At 41.1% G+C, this 17155-nt stretch overlaps 1 protein-coding gene across 7 annotated transcripts in view; it reads right to left on the bottom strand.

Annotated features, from left to right (window-relative positions):
• The window catches only part of ANK3 (ankyrin 3), a 192516-nt gene that overhangs the window by 116797 nt on the left and 58564 nt on the right, over nt 1–17155 (bottom strand). For all 7 annotated transcript variants that reach the window (XM_059851139.1, XM_059851138.1, XM_059851135.1 and 4 more), the window contains exons 5-8: nt 16347–16445; nt 12922–13107; nt 11035–11133; nt 1065–1163 (exon numbers count right to left, since the gene is read on the bottom strand). In XM_059851139.1, the coding sequence (XP_059707122.1) occupies nt 1065–1163; nt 11035–11133; nt 12922–13107; nt 16347–16445 (483 nt within the window). The remainder of the gene's footprint in view (nt 1–1064; nt 1164–11034; nt 11134–12921; nt 13108–16346; nt 16446–17155) is intronic.

Genomic DNA, 17155 nt, shown 5'->3' with positions numbered 1-17155 from the left:
TACTAAAGGTAAAATAGAAGCAATAAGGAAGAACATGTGGAGAGAACGAAGAGATGACAAAATAAATTGACCCAGTTTCTGAATTCGACAGAGAAAAAAACCCACAAGTGTGCCTAACAAGCACTGCAGGAAATCTCAGAGACTACAATAACCAAACAAAAACCTGTGAATACTATTCTTAGGTTTTTCATTTCTCTTGCTTAGAATGATTCTGAATGGTAGAACTTATACAGATGAATTCAAAATGGAAAAGGTAGAGGTGATAAATTATTATGTCAAGAAAATTATAATTGTCAGAAAGTTTCTGGGACAGCTCTTCAGTTACCTTGCACACACAGGCATGTGTTGCAAAGACTGCCCTGACAGCCCACAGCACCACTAGTTCCAGATTTACTTCCAAACATTTCAACTTTTTCCTTCTCTCTCTCTTTTTGTTTTGTTTTGTTTTGTTCTTGCTGCTGTGTAAGTAAATAAAGTATCCTTGGCTTGACTGGCTTTTAACTACAGCAGTTAGACATAACCACATGCATTGAGTTTCTCAGTCACTCAGGGCACTGAGTTAGGTGTCAGCCTGCTGGAAACCATCCCTGTGCCCAAACCATGTGCTGACAAACCCCACACAGAGCCTGAGCTGCAGGAGAATCACCAGCCACACCACACTCTGTGACACTGCCCGTGGATAGTGAAAGGCAAACACACACTGCAGCTCAAAGTTACCCTGCTGCAGAATTCAAATTCTGAAATATCTGACTTGAATTCTCGTCTTTTAGCACGTTCCTGTACAATCACCTCTACTTTTGAGTAGATTAAAGCAGCTCCTAATTAAACACTGGAAAGGGAACATGGAAAATGGTTGGCTCTGAGCTTTGCCATCCTTGGTGCTTCACACACTGCTGTAGGAGATGTAAAAGGTTAGTATCCTGCTGCAATAATTTCATTAAAAATAAATGCAGTGCAGCTGTAGCAGCCTCCTGGGGACATGAATGATTTAAGCTCTACAGCAACACACAGGTCAGAGGCAGTAATTCCACACAGTCACTCACAGCACTCACACTTGAGCTTACCCTTGTTTTGGCATCAATTTTAGCTCCTCGATCAAGTAGGAGTTTGACCATATTTGCATTTCCCCTTTTTGATGCAACGTGCAACGGTGTGATATCATTCTGTGGAAGAAAACAACACGAAAATAAATATGCATATGTCTGTCTTTCATGAATTCCATTTTTGGTTTGCTCACAGAGTGAATTATGCCCAATTTGCTAAATCATAACACAGTTTGTTTGTTTCCCTGGGAGCACGAAAGCAAAGGGAAGCTGTGTTCAACCTCACACATGAATTACTGCCCTGATATCTCAACATACACACAGTGAAGACAAAAGTCAAATTGTTGTTAGAGTTATAAGATGACATGATTGTGCCTCAGATCACAACTTTTGCTTAAGGCTTGAACTTACGCAATTTTACTGAATCTTAGCAATTTAATCCAGCTGTGGTTGTTTAGGAGCCTGTAGTGATAAGGATTCATACCTCAACTTCACCGGCCTTGTAGGAGCCATAGAAAAATTAACAAATCAATTATATCTGCAGATCTCATACAACAATTAAGAGAGGCCAGCATTACTTATTTCTGAACATTATCAGCAAACCCTGAAAGCCTGGCAAGCACCTTCATTTCAGTTCCACCGTTTATTTTGCCTACTCAATTTGCTCCTCTAATGGGTGTAACACTGTGCTGGAAGTGGGGCTGCAGAGAAGTGTGCGTGCTTCCCTGAGTGGTGCCTGGCAGGCTGGCACAGGCAGGGATGCTGCACATCCAGGACAGTTACATAACCCACTCTGAGCACACACAGGCAGCCCTTCCTAACAAGATGCAGCCAGGACGTCTCTTCATGCTCTGCTGAATCCTTTATCTCGTGGCCTATGAAGGCCACATCCTGTATCTATCTGATCATATGGAGCCAAGGAAAAATAAAAGGAGATAAACAGAGCATGCAGCTAGGGTATGCAGACACACAGAACTGTAAAGGATGTGTTCCTGAGTGTTGGGGGCAGCACAAACAGCTGGCTGTGTAAACCAGCAGCCCTGGGACCCAGCAGAAAGCAGCATACACAGTGAGTGTGTCCTGTGGCTGGCTGAATCAAAGGCACCCTGAGCAGCAGGGAGACTCTGACCTGGCTAACAGAGCCTTCAGCAGCACTGCCTCAGAAGCACAGGTGAGTGCAGTGATGGAGAACCAGCACCAGGAAAAGATCCTCCCTCAGGTGTGTGACAAGCTGACTCACAGCCTAATCATAATACCAAGTACATCATGCAGTTGCTACATTTTAATTTACACAAAATTTCACTATGAAGCGAACTCACAGCTACTAGAAAGTACTAATTAATGTTATCTCAGAGGTAAAATACATGTTAGCAAGGTTAAATGACAGAGATCCTTTCTACAACATTCATGATCGTTAGAGGATCAAAGTGATGACTGTGCTAGGCTAACTTCTCATTCCTTTAAAAAGCAAAGTAGCACATTAAACAGAAAGTGCAGCACATCTAGTCCTTTCAGGGAGGTAAAACTATGTAATCACTTATATTTTCTGTGGCATGGTTTTGAAAAAAAGAGTTAATTCTATTTGACTGGGAGCTGACACTGGATATAATATGGGGTCACTACATTACTGTAGCAGTCACAAAAAAGAGAGGAAAAAAAAAGAAGAAAAACAATGATGTGGAGATACTTTCTGCTTTTTTTCTCTTCCCAGGAGGAAAGATGTTACTGAGGTCAGAGGGAGAGAGAGATGAATTCTACTTTCCCAAAGAAAAAATGGTAAAGGAAATAACTTTTGTGTCTTCAAGTAAAGAGTAGTGCAGGTAATTAGATAAAAGAAATACCTTTTCTTACTTGCTGATGTTAAGGAGTAAAGAGGTTAACTCAGCCTAACAGACCCTAGTACCCTGTTAATACATCAAAATAATTTAGTACCAATAATTTACTGCCTCATACACAGACAAAAAGAAAAGCGTTTTCCAAGCATCAAGAAAGAAATGGAGGAGGAAGGGACAGCATTACAAAAGGCAAGACAAACACCTGTTACAAGTCTGGTACTCACTGATCTCAACACTAAGCTGATTCTAGTGCAGCACCACATAAGAATGTGCACTTTGGATCTAATTATTTGCCAGTCAACACTCCTGCTGCCATGAATGAAGGAGAGTTGATTCTGGAATAGAGGGATGCGTGCTGGCAAACACACAGCTCAAAACTAAAAGAGATGACTTCCCCTTAGCAATTAAGGCTTAGGTGACACTGTTTGCTTACAATGGTGAATAAATGAAAAATGTCCATTTTCATGTTCACAACCAAGTCCTGTTCAAATGACATTCAGATTTCTGGATTGCTACCAAAACTATTAGGGCAGCATATTTCTCTCCCAGCTTCTGACAGGGGCGATCACGCTGGCTGGAAATGTGAGGAAATTCTCCAGCACCAAATAAGGGCTGAGCTCGAGAGCCAGCAATCCATCTTTGCTCTATGTGATCACCTGTCTTTACAAAAAACATAGAAATTTAATGTCTTTAGCATCTTGAAACCTGGAGTTACTTTTGGTTGAAAATAGGCAGCAAGTTGACATTACAAAGAGATGGATGGAGAAAGGATGTGATCACTCCAGAAAAATTTTGTAAGGAAAACCAACTACACACAGCTTCCCTGAAATAATTAATGGAGCAGGAGGAATCAAGCAAATTAATCTCTATATGTCCAGTGTAATATCTGTCCTTATGGATGACCAAAGAGCTTCTCTTTCCTAGGAAAGAGCACTCATTCCCTTGGAAGGAGTTTGCAGTTTTTGTTGTACTTTACTAACCTGATCAGATAGTTCATAAAAAATTAAGGGATGAAGAATTAAAAACAGTTTTAACCTTTTTTATCCTTACCATCTCAGGAAAACATGGTGAGGAAAAGAAGGGGGAAAAAAAGAGGGGCAAGTCTCTATTCAGAATTTAATTTTGCTGTTTAGCTATTTAGGCTTTTACTGGTAGCAAAGAATGCTAAATAATGATTCAGCTGGCTGAGAGTTCTGACTCCAAACAGATGAAGGAAGAGATGCATTATTTGAATGCTTGAATAATTGCACACTGATACTCAGGCCAAGAAACTTGGCTTTGGTCAATACTCTGCATCAAGTCTTAAAGAATGACAGCCATAAGTTTCATATGGATGGTCCTTCCTCATCTCTCACCCCACAATTAAGAACACAAACTGAGAAGTGAAAAAACCTCAGACAACACCATCATTAATTTTTCTGATGACAAAATGTAAAGCAAGGAACTCAAAATGGAGTTATTTGTACTTGTCACAAGAAACAAGAGATTAAAAAAGCTTCATAATATGTGCAACTTTGGTGTTGTTTATTAACACTAAAACTGCAGTATCAGCAAACAAAATAGCCACCAAATGTAAGGTTCTGAATTCTTCAGTGTATCAACAGCATCTGCTGTCTTTTCAGTCTATTTTTATCCGTTTGATCTTCTATAAATTTCTCCCTTTGTTCTTAAGATAGAATAGTAAATCAGGAAATTTTTGAAGATGTTTTCCTGCAGTAATAAAGCTGAAATGTCTTCCAAAAGTTGCCATTAAAGTATGTGGTTCAGATCTAGAGTTCCTGCTGGAGTGCTGCTTGCCCTTGCTGTTGAAATATCCAATGTTGGGTAATGTCTCAGGCAGACCCCTTCACACTGAGGTCCAATTTGTGAGTTAAGAAATTCTACAGGGAATATGAAACATTATTGTGAGAATAGCAAGCTAAAACTACAGAGAAAATGGCCATAGCATTATCAACTAGAACAAAACCTTTCCTCTCCTGGGCAGATTTCCTGGGACAAGTGACCTGAAGTCCTCTGAGGCTGTACATAGCTCAAATGTCAGGGGTTAGGTGCATGTAACTTCTACACTTCACAGCATTGTGGATGGTGGTTTTCCCTTTGTCTCCATCCACTGCCTGCTGCATCCCAGCACCCCCTCACACAGGGCTCGTGCCTTCCTCCAGAGCCACACAACATCCACAAATTCAATGGGAGAGGAACAGCCTGCTTTTACAACCAGTGGCCTTTGCACGTGCCTGATCAGAGGGATCACCAAGCCTTTCCAGCTGCAGCTCTCTATCTACAGCTTCACAAGAAAACTCAAAAACTTTTCAGTTATCTTGTGTTGAGAAACGAGCCACCAAACGTGTCCCAGCTGAAATGAGACCAGCTGCCCTCTGACATATGGCATTATCACAGTTCACCACAGCAGTCAGGATTGCTCCTTTCTACTACAAATTAGCCACATGAGTGGTTAGGAAGTCAAGGAAAAAATAGGGTTAAAATAGTCAGTGTGCAAAGCAGATCTTCTATGGTTCCATTTTAATGCATTTAGAAAAACAGAACTCCTCCTGGTTTTGTGGTGTGCTATGCTGTCCTACCAGATTGCCTCTCCCATCACAACTGGAGTCTCACAAACATAAGGATGCTAATAATAACCAAGAAAAGTAAATGTTTGCACTTACAGCTTCATATTGGGCTCTGAAATGCACCTTAAAGGAAGGCACAAAACAAAGGGAAAACATCTCCTAGTCATGTGCTGCATTGATTTAAATGCTGACTGAGTAGCTGATCACATCAGGGCTGTGAAAACTCACTGCCAGTCACATGGACTTGGCATTTCTTCTTGCTGCCAATGAGAGAACTTACCTCCACCTCTGAGCTCTCCCAGCCTCTCAGTGGAGTGCAGTTTTAATCAGAAAAATTACGTTATATGATTTCAAATTTCATTTCCTTGATTTAAAACAAACCAGAACAGTTTCTTACCAAAAGATTCAGATTAACTTGGAATTTAGTATAAAACAGTTCTTCTCACTCTTCAACTAAGAGCAAACTCTAGGAAGAGCTTAATATTGAGACAGAATGTGTGAGCAAGACAGAAGCTGAAAACAGCCAGACTGCTACAACAGAAATTTCTTATACAGTCTGGAAAACCCCTCCAGCATTAGAGGAAAGAGCATAATGGTGATTTTTGCATACTGGAATTGTCAGCAGCACCAGTGCATTGTTATTAGAACTATTACCAGATCCTGGAGGTATGGGAAGATTGTGGCATGCATTTGAAGACTCTCATGTGCAACTGTGCACCAACATCAACATGTTGTATGTTAAAACAACATCCTCCCCTGTATTTTCCTGCAATTCAGAACTGGAGCTTCAACACAGCACAATTCCTGCAGAGAAAAGTCTTATATTCTAGTAGCAGTCACTGGGATCACTGAGGCTTGTAGAGACTTTTCAGAAATTAAAGATAAAAATGCACAACCAGATGCTTTTCAGGAAACTCTCAGCAGTACACAATTTTCCAGCTTTTTTCCTTCTCTTCTTAATGCCAGTAAGTCTTATATTGTGCTATTTTTGTTCTTGTGTGCTTGTATACTTAACTTTCTTCAGGGTGGAGATGTATAAAATGAATCCTAGAAGAAAACAAGACTATAGAAAGGGGCTCTTATAGCAAACTACCACTGGGGAGACAAAGATGTTTTTCTCTTTGCCACTGTCACTTAGATATTGCCTGCTCCTTCTGATGGGCTAATGGTGTTGTGCTCCTCAGCCTCAGGGTCATCATTAATGCATGCTGTCCTCACACCACCCTCAAAATTACCAAATCCTTTCCTAACCTTCCAGTAAGCAAACTTTTTGCAGGCAAAGCCTGCTCCCAGTGGAACTGAGATCTCCTCTAGGATAAGGAGTGCTGTGGATCAGGAAGGCATTGCCAGGGCTGGATGCAGTTTTATGGCACAGTGAGGGGCTCCTCCCATTTGCTTTGGCAAGAAAGATTCAGGGAGAGGTCACCTTCACATAGAGGATTCCCTGGCTGCCTCCATCTTCTGACTTGCTCCAGCACAGAGTGGATGAGGGGGCCACAGAGATTTCTCTCAGCCATTGCTCTGGAAGCTGCAGAGAATTTCATCCTTCCTTTCTTTCTAAACACTCTTTTCCTCAGAGACAGATGGAGCTTCAAAGGCATTTCCTCACCTGGGCATAGAGATCTTTCCACTGGAAGATCATCTCAGACAGAAGAAGGCTATCTGAAGACTGTGCAAAGCCCCAAAAGATAACTTTTACCTAAATAAAATTCCCAGTTTATTCAAAACACCTTAAAAATCATTGAAACTCTAGGTAAGACATCTGATACAAATTTGATTTAAAGGCACAAGTGACTGATAAACAACAGTTTTAAAATGACACGAATTAGTTTTTCCTGTTGAAAAAAATTGATAAAATAGATTCACTTAAAGGTATCTGGCTACCTTCCAGTTTGTAACCAGGATTCATCACGCTGTCAGCTAAGAGAGGGGTGCCTGGAGGTGTTGTGATCCTTCAAAGCCCAAGTAGTGACTGCTTTAAAGTGCTAATCTGTCCAAGAAAGGAGGCTGACTTCACCCTCAGTAACTCTTTATCCTCCTCCTCCACTTCTTTAGTTTCAGTGTGACTGTCTCACAGTTAAACAAGAGGGAAATATGGTGAGGCAATGAAGTATTTGAAGTATTTTGGAGAAGCTGGACACACAATAATGTACAACAGAAAAAGGATGATGAGTAGTCATAAAATGCCTGTTACCCTGCAATGCATACCCTGCCAGTAATTGTGACAGGTTTTCTGTTGAGTTTGAGCCCAAGAAGTCGAGCAATTTGGAATGACTGTTTTTGCTTTGTTACAAAATGGCAAACATCCAACTGAATAAGGAGATTTTTTTTTCATTTGGAATGAGGTTAGGATGGCTCCCAGAGCTGCCTCCTTGTTTATAGGTGGAATAAGGGGCATCAAGCTGATTTACTGAAATTATTTCCATCCATCCCAATGGGGAGTTTGCTGTGCCACCTTCCCTGCACTTGCAGCCAGGCAAGAGGAGAAAGCAGACACAGAAGTGCTCATGCAGCTCACAGGGAGAGCTGACATGACATCAGTCACTGGACTGCAGGAGTGCAAACCTGTAAAAGCAGGTACATTTCCAACCCCCCAGCCTCGACAGTCAGCAGGTACACAGGCTGGCAGGCACTGTGACACCTGTAAGAGCTCCTGGAGCTGTGCCTGTCCCCTGGCTGCAGTGAAAGAAGGGACCAAGGGAATATGTGACAGCTGAGAGGCAGGCAGGTGTGAACCAGCGGGACTGAGGGAGCAGCTGCTACTGAATATCACTGGGGACATCATTTGCTTACAGCACAGCACCACTGCTGCTCCTGCCCACACACTGAGAGCCATCAGCAAGCTCATCTCCTTCCTTGCCTTCTCTGCTGGAGCCTCTTCCTTCCCTCAGGGCTCTTGGAAACTGGCTGGGAACAGCAGCTGAGGAGATCTCCTTTGCCACAGGCCTGCCCTCCTTTTCCTTACATCCTTTCACCTGCCCTTCATTCTGCCACACTTGCCCTTGGCCTTACAGCTCTGCCTTCATCCTACACATCCATTCACATTCCTCCACCTTTCCCCACCCTGACTACACTGATGGTGGCAGATGGCTATTTGTCACACATTTGTCTTCACATTACCCTGCTCACACAAGCTTCTTTTGTTACCATAATCCTCTTCTTTTGTTGAAACCTCTCCCTAGAATTTGTACTTTCCAGAAGAGTCTGAACATAAACTGAGAGAAAGAAAAGTAGTGTTAATTTGTTTTTATATAGTAAGAACAAAGCAAAAATGCACAAAGTGCATTTGACACCCCATTTTAAAAGTTTGCTCTTTGCACTTCTGAAAGCTACAGTACATATGGTCATATTTTATTTGGGATACAGCCCTTCCACATCTCTGCTCTGTTGCTCATCTCACATTGTCAGCAACTCAAATAAGGGCCTTTCCTGCAGAGGGAAGACAGCAGACTGTGGATAGCACTTACAGAAATGAAAACAAGAGGCCATGAAGTGGCAATGAGCAGGCTGTACCTGTGGCTCATTTTCGGTACCTGTTTTGCAATTTGGGTAATCAAGGATCAAGCAAGGGCTCTGCTACTTGGTGTTCATAGTTGGAAGTGCTCTGTTAGCCTACAAATCCACTGCTCTGCCAGAACCTAACCCATCCTCCTATGCAGTGCTTTCATCCCCTGCAGCCTGATAAGCACTAAAGAACAAAATTCAGCTCCATATTACTGTTATGTATGCTACAGTTCTTTCTGTCACAACATCTTTATCTGGATTTGCAACTGTCACGGAGCAGAGATGAGCTCTCTCTCTCTGGATGCCCCTGCCCTGTATGACAAGCACAAACAGGAGCTCAGTGCTCCCTGAGTCACAGCCTCAGCCCACTGCTCCTTCGGGCTGATGTCACCGCATCACCACCTCCCCGGCCATCCCAGAAATCTGTCTGATGATGGCAACCAATGGAGGCAGAATTTAGAAGGTCCAGATCTTGAAGAGGAGGCAAGAATGGCCTTTTTACTCTGGATGTGCTCTCCACAAGTGTCCTTAATCCAAAACAGAGCTGCTGAAGCCTAAGACTTGTTATTCTATTAAAACAAGCATAGGCAGATGGTATTTAGTGCACTGGTACTAAATGCTGCTAATTGCTAATGTAGTAGCATTGCTAGTCCCTAATCTTGTTTCTGAGTGGGAAAGAGTTGACCCAAGACCCCATTTGTCTTCCCTGCTTCTGTGATTAGGGCTTATCAAATCCACAATGCCAAAGCTTGGGATGGTATGAAATGCCTTAATGCTCCAATTAGGTCAGCTAAAGGACTTGGAAATCAGAGGTCAATGCTATCAGTGAAAGAAAAACAAAGGGTTTGCAATGTTTCTCCTAAAAACTTTGCTGCATGTGAATAGGTGCCTTAACTACAGAAGCATTCAAGTTTTTAGCCATACAAACTATCTAAAGTAGAATACTGCAAACTCACTTTTCCATTTGTGCAAATGGTCTAAGCGGTGTTGTAGTACTTTTCCTCTTGCAAAAATAATAAATATAACACATGATCAAAACCTCAGAAGAGGAGCTGCTGGATTATCCACGTGACATAATTCCCTTCATAAATATAATCTTGAGTTTACATTGGAAATTTTTTTTCACTTTTTCTAATTTAATGGAAAGATTGTTCCAGAAACTCATTAGTTATATTTAACATTCATTATTAAGCAGTTATTAATTAAATAACATTAACTACTAAGATTTAATAGGAAATATCTTAATTTCTAGACAACATTTATTCACGGCCAATTTATGGCTCTTTACTCTGACATGAGCATTCATTGTCTTCACTTTGAATGCCTTGATTTTATCTCCCTATTGTCCTGGATCACCACCACATCTCTTCCCTGGCTTTGTTTGGGTAAGGTTTGGTGAGCCAAAGTCTTGCAGAGGCCCAGTTTGTTTTGGGGTTTATTTATTTATCTGGTCCCATGCCTGGCACCACCATCTTTCCTTGCCCTTCATATTGTACCCCTATCCTCCATGCTGTATCCCTATCCATACCTGTTTGGGTTTTTCCCCTGCTCTTCCAGCTCTAACTTCCCTCTAATGTTTCCTGTCTTTCTTCTGCTTATGGTATGGACTCCACTCCTAGGTCTCACTTCATTTCCTACTCATCCAGTTTCCAGATTTCCTTTATGAATCCCCTGGCTCTCGTGCATACAATGGAAGCACAGATGCTTTCCTCACCACCACACCTGATGTTCATTGGAAGCAACTGCATGGTGAGGAGAATTCAGCAGGGACACATCACTCCTGCCATATGTCACAGCTACAGGTGGAAGCATTTGTGCCACTGGATCCCAGCCCACCCTTTGCAAGGCTGGAACCACGAAAACAGCAGCTCCTTTTGATGAAAGCAGAAGTTCTGGGAGGAGAGGTCTTGAACTCAGATTTGGTCCAGCAGCTCAGGGAAAAGCCCCTTTACACCAGGTGGTAACAGAACAGCTCAGCCAGGTCAGGCCCCTTGGCTGGGGAGGGAGAGGCTGGTGTGCCTCTCACACCCCTGTGCAAAAGCTGTGGCCACAAAGCAAACTGAGCATGACTGGCTCCACACTCACCCTTGCAGTGAAGTCCACGGCAGCACCCCGATTTAACAGCAACGTGGCTACATTGATATTCCCATAGTGAGCAGCTATGTGGAGGGGAGTGAACCCACTCTGCAAAATAAACAAAACACAACCAATAGATACGTAAAAAAAATTGCACTGGCACTCCCCAATTCGTGGCACATCACTGACAAAAGCTAGTAATAGGAGCCTGCTGCAAGTCACCACTCCAATTCTGTACTAGTTTTCACTCACTGATGTTTATTTATAGTATCTCAGAGAATCTAAATAAAATCACATTGCTATGCAAGAGGGAAAAAAAATTAACATAATTATTCTAGAAGAAAAGCAGTTGAATAAAACTTTCAGTTATTCCAAGAAAACAGCAGCAAAACATTTGAGTATTAAAGCAATGATCTGACTTTTATAAGAAATTAACTTCTAACTAGAAAAATATTGTTATTGGTATAATGTCAATCTTGCAAGTTAAATCTCTTAAAGATTCTTAGCAGAAGTTCAAATACAAGTCATTTAATGATATTTGCTAAGTGATTTTTATAAATTTAAAGTAGATGCAAATGAAAATAACATCAAAGACTATTTTAAATTATTAATATGGTTTTTTTTCTTCCAAGGGTTAGCACCATAAGGACCAGTCTCCCACTGTGGGCAATCACACTGGGTTATGTTCAGACACCACGAGTTACCACCCTAATTAAAAGACGTCTTACTGATAAAATTACTTCAGCAACTGATTTTCATATTTAAGTAGTTTTACTTCCTTTTAAAATAATGCTAAAACATGCAGCAATTCCATCAGTCCCGCAAAGTATGAAACCTTATGGGAACTAGATGCATTTCTAAATTGTTAGCAAGCCATGCTAGCTGCCACTGCCTTGCTTTGGGAGTTTTGCAGCTGTAAAACCACTCTCAGATCATTCTATTTGCTGACACCATCAAGGTAAGTGTCATGCAGAAGCCTAGAATCAGACCTGGATGCACAACATGACAGGGTTGTCTGCAGCTCTGAGAACATCCGATAAACACATGCTCCATGAGAATCCCTGAAAACTCCATCTCTCATAATACAGCCCTTTTATGATGGCAGTTAGTTCCCAAGAATGCTTCACTCTTACTTTTAAACCCTGGTTCCAGCTGCAGAGAGCCCTGGTCTCTAAACTACAGTCTTCTCTAGCACATGCTACTTCATTTCATCTAAAGCAGGTGTCTATCCTAAAATATGCGATGCAGACAGGAGGGAGAAATGATGCAGCAGCACTAAGTCATGGAGGAGTGATGATGCATAGATATATTTATATATACCTCTGTTGTTCTATTCACCATCATCTAGGTTAACACATTGGGAAGCAAAGAGGGGGAAAAAATGAACGGTTAGTCCACCACTGGTGACATGGGTGCGGAAAGCTTCATGATGGCTGTGGGGCACGGCAGCTCGCGGGGCAGCACGCCCGGCACACACGGGAAGCTCCACAGGGTGGAAGCAGAACCAGCGAGTACTTTGAGTGCTAATTGTTACATGTTTACCCAAGTTCTCCAAGTAGCAATTGCACAGACAGCTGATCAAATGGCAACTGTGCAGTATCTACAGCTCACCACTTCTCTCAGGAGTGGCTTTCATTTCCAAGATAATAATTCAAATAATATTTTGTTTATTATTTTCCATTTGCAAGGTTTCTACAAGAGGAATTAACCCTGATTTAAACAGAAGGGGAAGGGGGGAGAAAGAGGCAAAGGAGGCAAACCAAACGTTATTCTTTATCGGATGTTAGAGGAGAAAGTTCTGTGTAACTGCAGCAAAACAGTTCACACCGAGGGAGATCTCCCCTGGGTGTGGTCAGCACCTGAGAACATCAAAGCTCCTTGCTTCTCCCAACTGACCTTGGACTCCACATCAGCGTTGTGGTCGTTCTGCAGGAGCAGAGCCGCCGCCTTGGTGTCGTCCTTGCGAGCCGCGATGTGGAGGGCGGGCAGGCGAACCTTCCCCTTGGTGTCATTTTCCAGCAGCAGGGAAACCACCTGGTCATGGCCTTGCTGCAAAGCTACTGCCAGAGGTGTGAAACCATCCTGCAACACACAACGGGCACCGTCAAGGTGTGCTCCAAACCCTCCACGGGGTGGGAAGGGGGAGCCAAGAGATCTCAGCCCTACGAACAGGGCTGGCCCAAATTCAACCCAGAGTAACACTGTGCAGTGGTGAAAAGTACCCTGCAATGGCCCTGAAATTGGAGTAAAGTGCTGGTGAACAAGGTTCCAAATGCTCATAACACCTTTCTAGCACTCCAGACACAACATAAAGTTATAAGACACAAATGACTGAGACTCGAGGGGAAAAAAAAAAGTGAAACTACTCACAAATTTACAGTTAATTATACAGATACTTATTTATATAAGTGGTTAATTATATGAAAAGGTATAAAAAGCTGGAATATTAAAATTACAATTGCTAAGGATCTCTAATAGTAAATCAGCATCCATTCCTGACAGATTATAATCTACATTTTTATCATTAAACAAAGCAAACAAAATGAGCTCTATCCTCTAACATAATTTATATGTACATTTAAAATATAATAATTGATCAAGAATACCACATTCTTCTAATGTACTGATGTTCTACTACAATTTCCTTTTATGAAAATTTATATAATTTGAAAGACAATCCTGTTACCAAAAAAAGTTATTTCCTTTCAGATTTGCTAAAAACCAAAATAGCATAGAATAAAAAACGTGAAAAACAGAAGGTTTTTGTTTAACAGATTTTAGAGCAGATTCCTCAAACACATAAAAAGTAGAGTCTGAGATTTATAGTTTTATATATTAATTTTAATTTTATGTTATGGATTCTTAGAAAACTAAAGAATGAAGGAGTTGTCATTTACATTCAGCTCTGTCCCAAACATCTGTCATTGCAACCCAGGAGCACATCCAGCTTTGCCCAAGGTAATACCCATAAATCACTGAAAAAATCACAAAGGCAAACTATTTTGGATATTTATATATTCAGTTTGTCTCCTGATTAATATATCCAAAACCTGTATTACCAAACCTCATTGCATCTTAGCAAGCAACACACATTTTCACTTTTCAACTGCTGCTATCATGGTGAAACCATGTAACTGTGAAATAAAAGTGCAGCAGTGACAGAGAAAGAGGTAGATCCTCACTCCATGTCAACAGTGCAGAGTTGAAGTGTTAACTTTTTAACTTTTGGAATGAAAAACAATGTTTTCATAATGAAATTTCTCCCTCTAGTTTCAAAACCAAAAAACATCTCAGTCTAGGATGAGAAACAGGAGGGGTCCTGAAAATGAGAGCTTTTTCAAAATTTTTGAGGGGAAGAAAATCCAAGAAAACCACTGAAATTCCTGGGTCCTAACAAGAAATTTCCACCACACCCTCCCCACTCCCCGAGGAGTTTCATGCTCATTTAAGCAGGTTTCCCTGCTGCCTGCAGCTCCCCATCCTCCAGCAGCAAGGGCAGGCATTGTGCTGCAGTCGTGGGGTGAAACAGCCACAGGGCCACGGGGTGTGAAAGATGCTCTGCAGCCCTGAAGGCCAAAAAACCTCCCTGAGCACCCCCAGAGAGGGCTCTGCCAATATTGCTCTACTGCACGTGCAGAAATGGGGGCTCCTGCCTGGAGAAACCCTGGAGGCCTTGGCTTCCTACTCTATTTACACATCCCAAAATTCAGCCACTCCACAGAAAAGTGGCATAGACACCCACAACATCTTTTCTTGTAGGGAAATAGAGCCAATTATTTCCTTTAATTAGATTAAAACATCATTATTAAATAGTTACTTCTAAAGAGAATTTAGCTAAGTAATCCTTTAGTTACAAAAGTTTTTGCACTTAGAATGATAGAGAGAAATCAGATTTATAAGAAAACTAGGACCAAGAGAAAATAAGAAAGAACCCATAAGCAACTATCTCAAACAAGGAAGGCAATAAAGGTGCCACTGTTTTGCAGTCTTCAAATGAATTCTCCATGAATAAAATTAGATTGTACCTTATCATCAAGCTGAGATGGAAAAAAGTTCAACCTAAACTGACATACAGTGCTCAAGGGAAAAACAATACCAGAAAAAACCCCCAAAAACAAACAGGTATCCCTTCAAAATTTTTTTAAAATCTCTTTTCAGAAGACCATACAGTGGCAAGTGACAATTTTCAATTAATTTTCCAGATGTAAAGTATTTTATTTTGGTATATCTTGACTTTCACATCCTTGAGCATTTCCAGGAAGTGGTTCTGATGCACACTTCAAGTTATAACTAACTTCTACTGATTTTGGAAACACTGTTTTGACCCATTAGCAACTCATTTTTCACAGTGGAATAAGGAATAAGATTTCCTTTCTACACCCTTATACAGTGATACTATCATGTATAGGTGGCAATAAACTAATTGTGCATTTCATATTTTAGAAAAACTAGGCCTTTTCCAAATAAGCATTGTTTTCTTCATGGAAACAGTACTGGTAGAGCAATTAGAATTCAATAAATATTAAAGAGAGCACATACTGAAGTACCTTTCTATATTTTGGAAGTAAAATCTTGGTAATAAGACAACTAAAAATTCACCAGATTCAACAACTTTCTCAATGCCCTGCATTTACAACTATTAATATATTTGCTATTTATTTCCCTCACAGGTTGTCTTATTTGAGTTAGAATTAATTTTGTATTGGAGTTAGGTTTGCTTTTTAAAGAAAGAAATACAAAGTGTTCTTCTAGAAAGATCACAGAACACCTTCAAGGATGGATCCTGCATCTTTTTGTCAGCTCGAAATCCTCCCTGCAGCACCAGGTAATTGGTGTAATTGGGTGCCACAGAGAGGGCACCATCACAGTAATGAAGCAGTTCAGAAAGTGCCTCAAGTAACCCTGGGCTTTCTCTGATATCCCAGGGCTGGTCCAAAGCAAAGGTGAACAGTTGTTCTTGCCTTATGGCTGCCACCCTTCTCATTGCTCACGATTTTTAAGAAAAGCACAGAGAACTTTTTTATTATACACACAGCTTCCCTGTGTGAGCACTTAACCTGAAAGATAGCAGTTATGACTAAGAACACATCTATATTTAGAACTGTCTCTAGTTAAAGTAATTTTTTTTTATTTTAGAAATGGCAAGAGACAGTTTAAATTGCTGAAAAGCCCATAAGTCTATTCATTAGCACACTTCACAGAGACAGCTTTTTATTAGTCTTTAATTTTGTATTTAAAAGACTAGTTTGATATAAGCTGGCAGAAATCACTGCTGAAACACATTTTGCTTTGTTCATAAAGTGTCAAGTTCAAACTTTTACCTCTGTGGCAAGGCTTTGACTGGCACCATTGTCAAGAAGAAACTTAACAACCTCCAGGTGGTTTTCTTGGGCTGCCATGTATAATGGAGTGAAGCCATTCTGAAATACAAAAACAAGAGTGTAAACACCCCACAAACATTTTATACATGAAACAGAGCTGCCAAATGAGGGAAGATTAGGTGAAAAGTAAAAAAACTGTTTGCCCCCAGATGAGTTAATGGCATGATCTACACTGGCTTAAGTGAAGATGGGAGAAGGGCAATATTATTTAAAAGGACACAGAAGAATCTTTCAGCTGACCAGATACAATTTCCACAGCTAAGCCAGAACAATTCCTTTCACATCTGTTGTGAAGTTAAGGTAAAAATCAATCTGGACAGATGATTTGGTTGCAGTGAGTTATGATTCCTGATAAATACAGCCACAGCACTGGAAATTCAAAACAGGACAGGGAAATACAATACAAGTCTGTGGTGAAAGCAAGAGCAGTGACTCCTCAGAGTAACTGACATTTTCTCCTCTTCTTTCCATTAGCTCTGACTTCTCTTTCACTTGTGCCAGCTGCTTCTGCCTTCCATCTCCTCAAAGGGCTGCCTTCTGAGCACACTCTGCTTCTGGGCACTGGGCTACTTCATATTTCAGGCACCAGGAGATGTGAGGATCATTGGTGCTCAGCAGTTTGAGACAGGGGTTTATCAGTGTTTCTGAACACATTAGAGCATCTCTCAAATTATACTTAAATGACTGATTTCAATCAATGCAATACAAGTATTAGAGGCTGCATAGCTTAACTCGTTCTTTGGTGAATG

Source organism: Haemorhous mexicanus, chromosome 7 (genome assembly GCF_027477595.1).
Source record: "Haemorhous mexicanus isolate bHaeMex1 chromosome 7, bHaeMex1.pri, whole genome shotgun sequence".
NCBI classification, from domain to species: domain Eukaryota; kingdom Metazoa; phylum Chordata; class Aves; order Passeriformes; family Fringillidae; genus Haemorhous; species Haemorhous mexicanus.
Note: the sequence above shows the minus strand (reverse complement) of the source record. Positions and strands in the feature narration are given on the sequence as shown.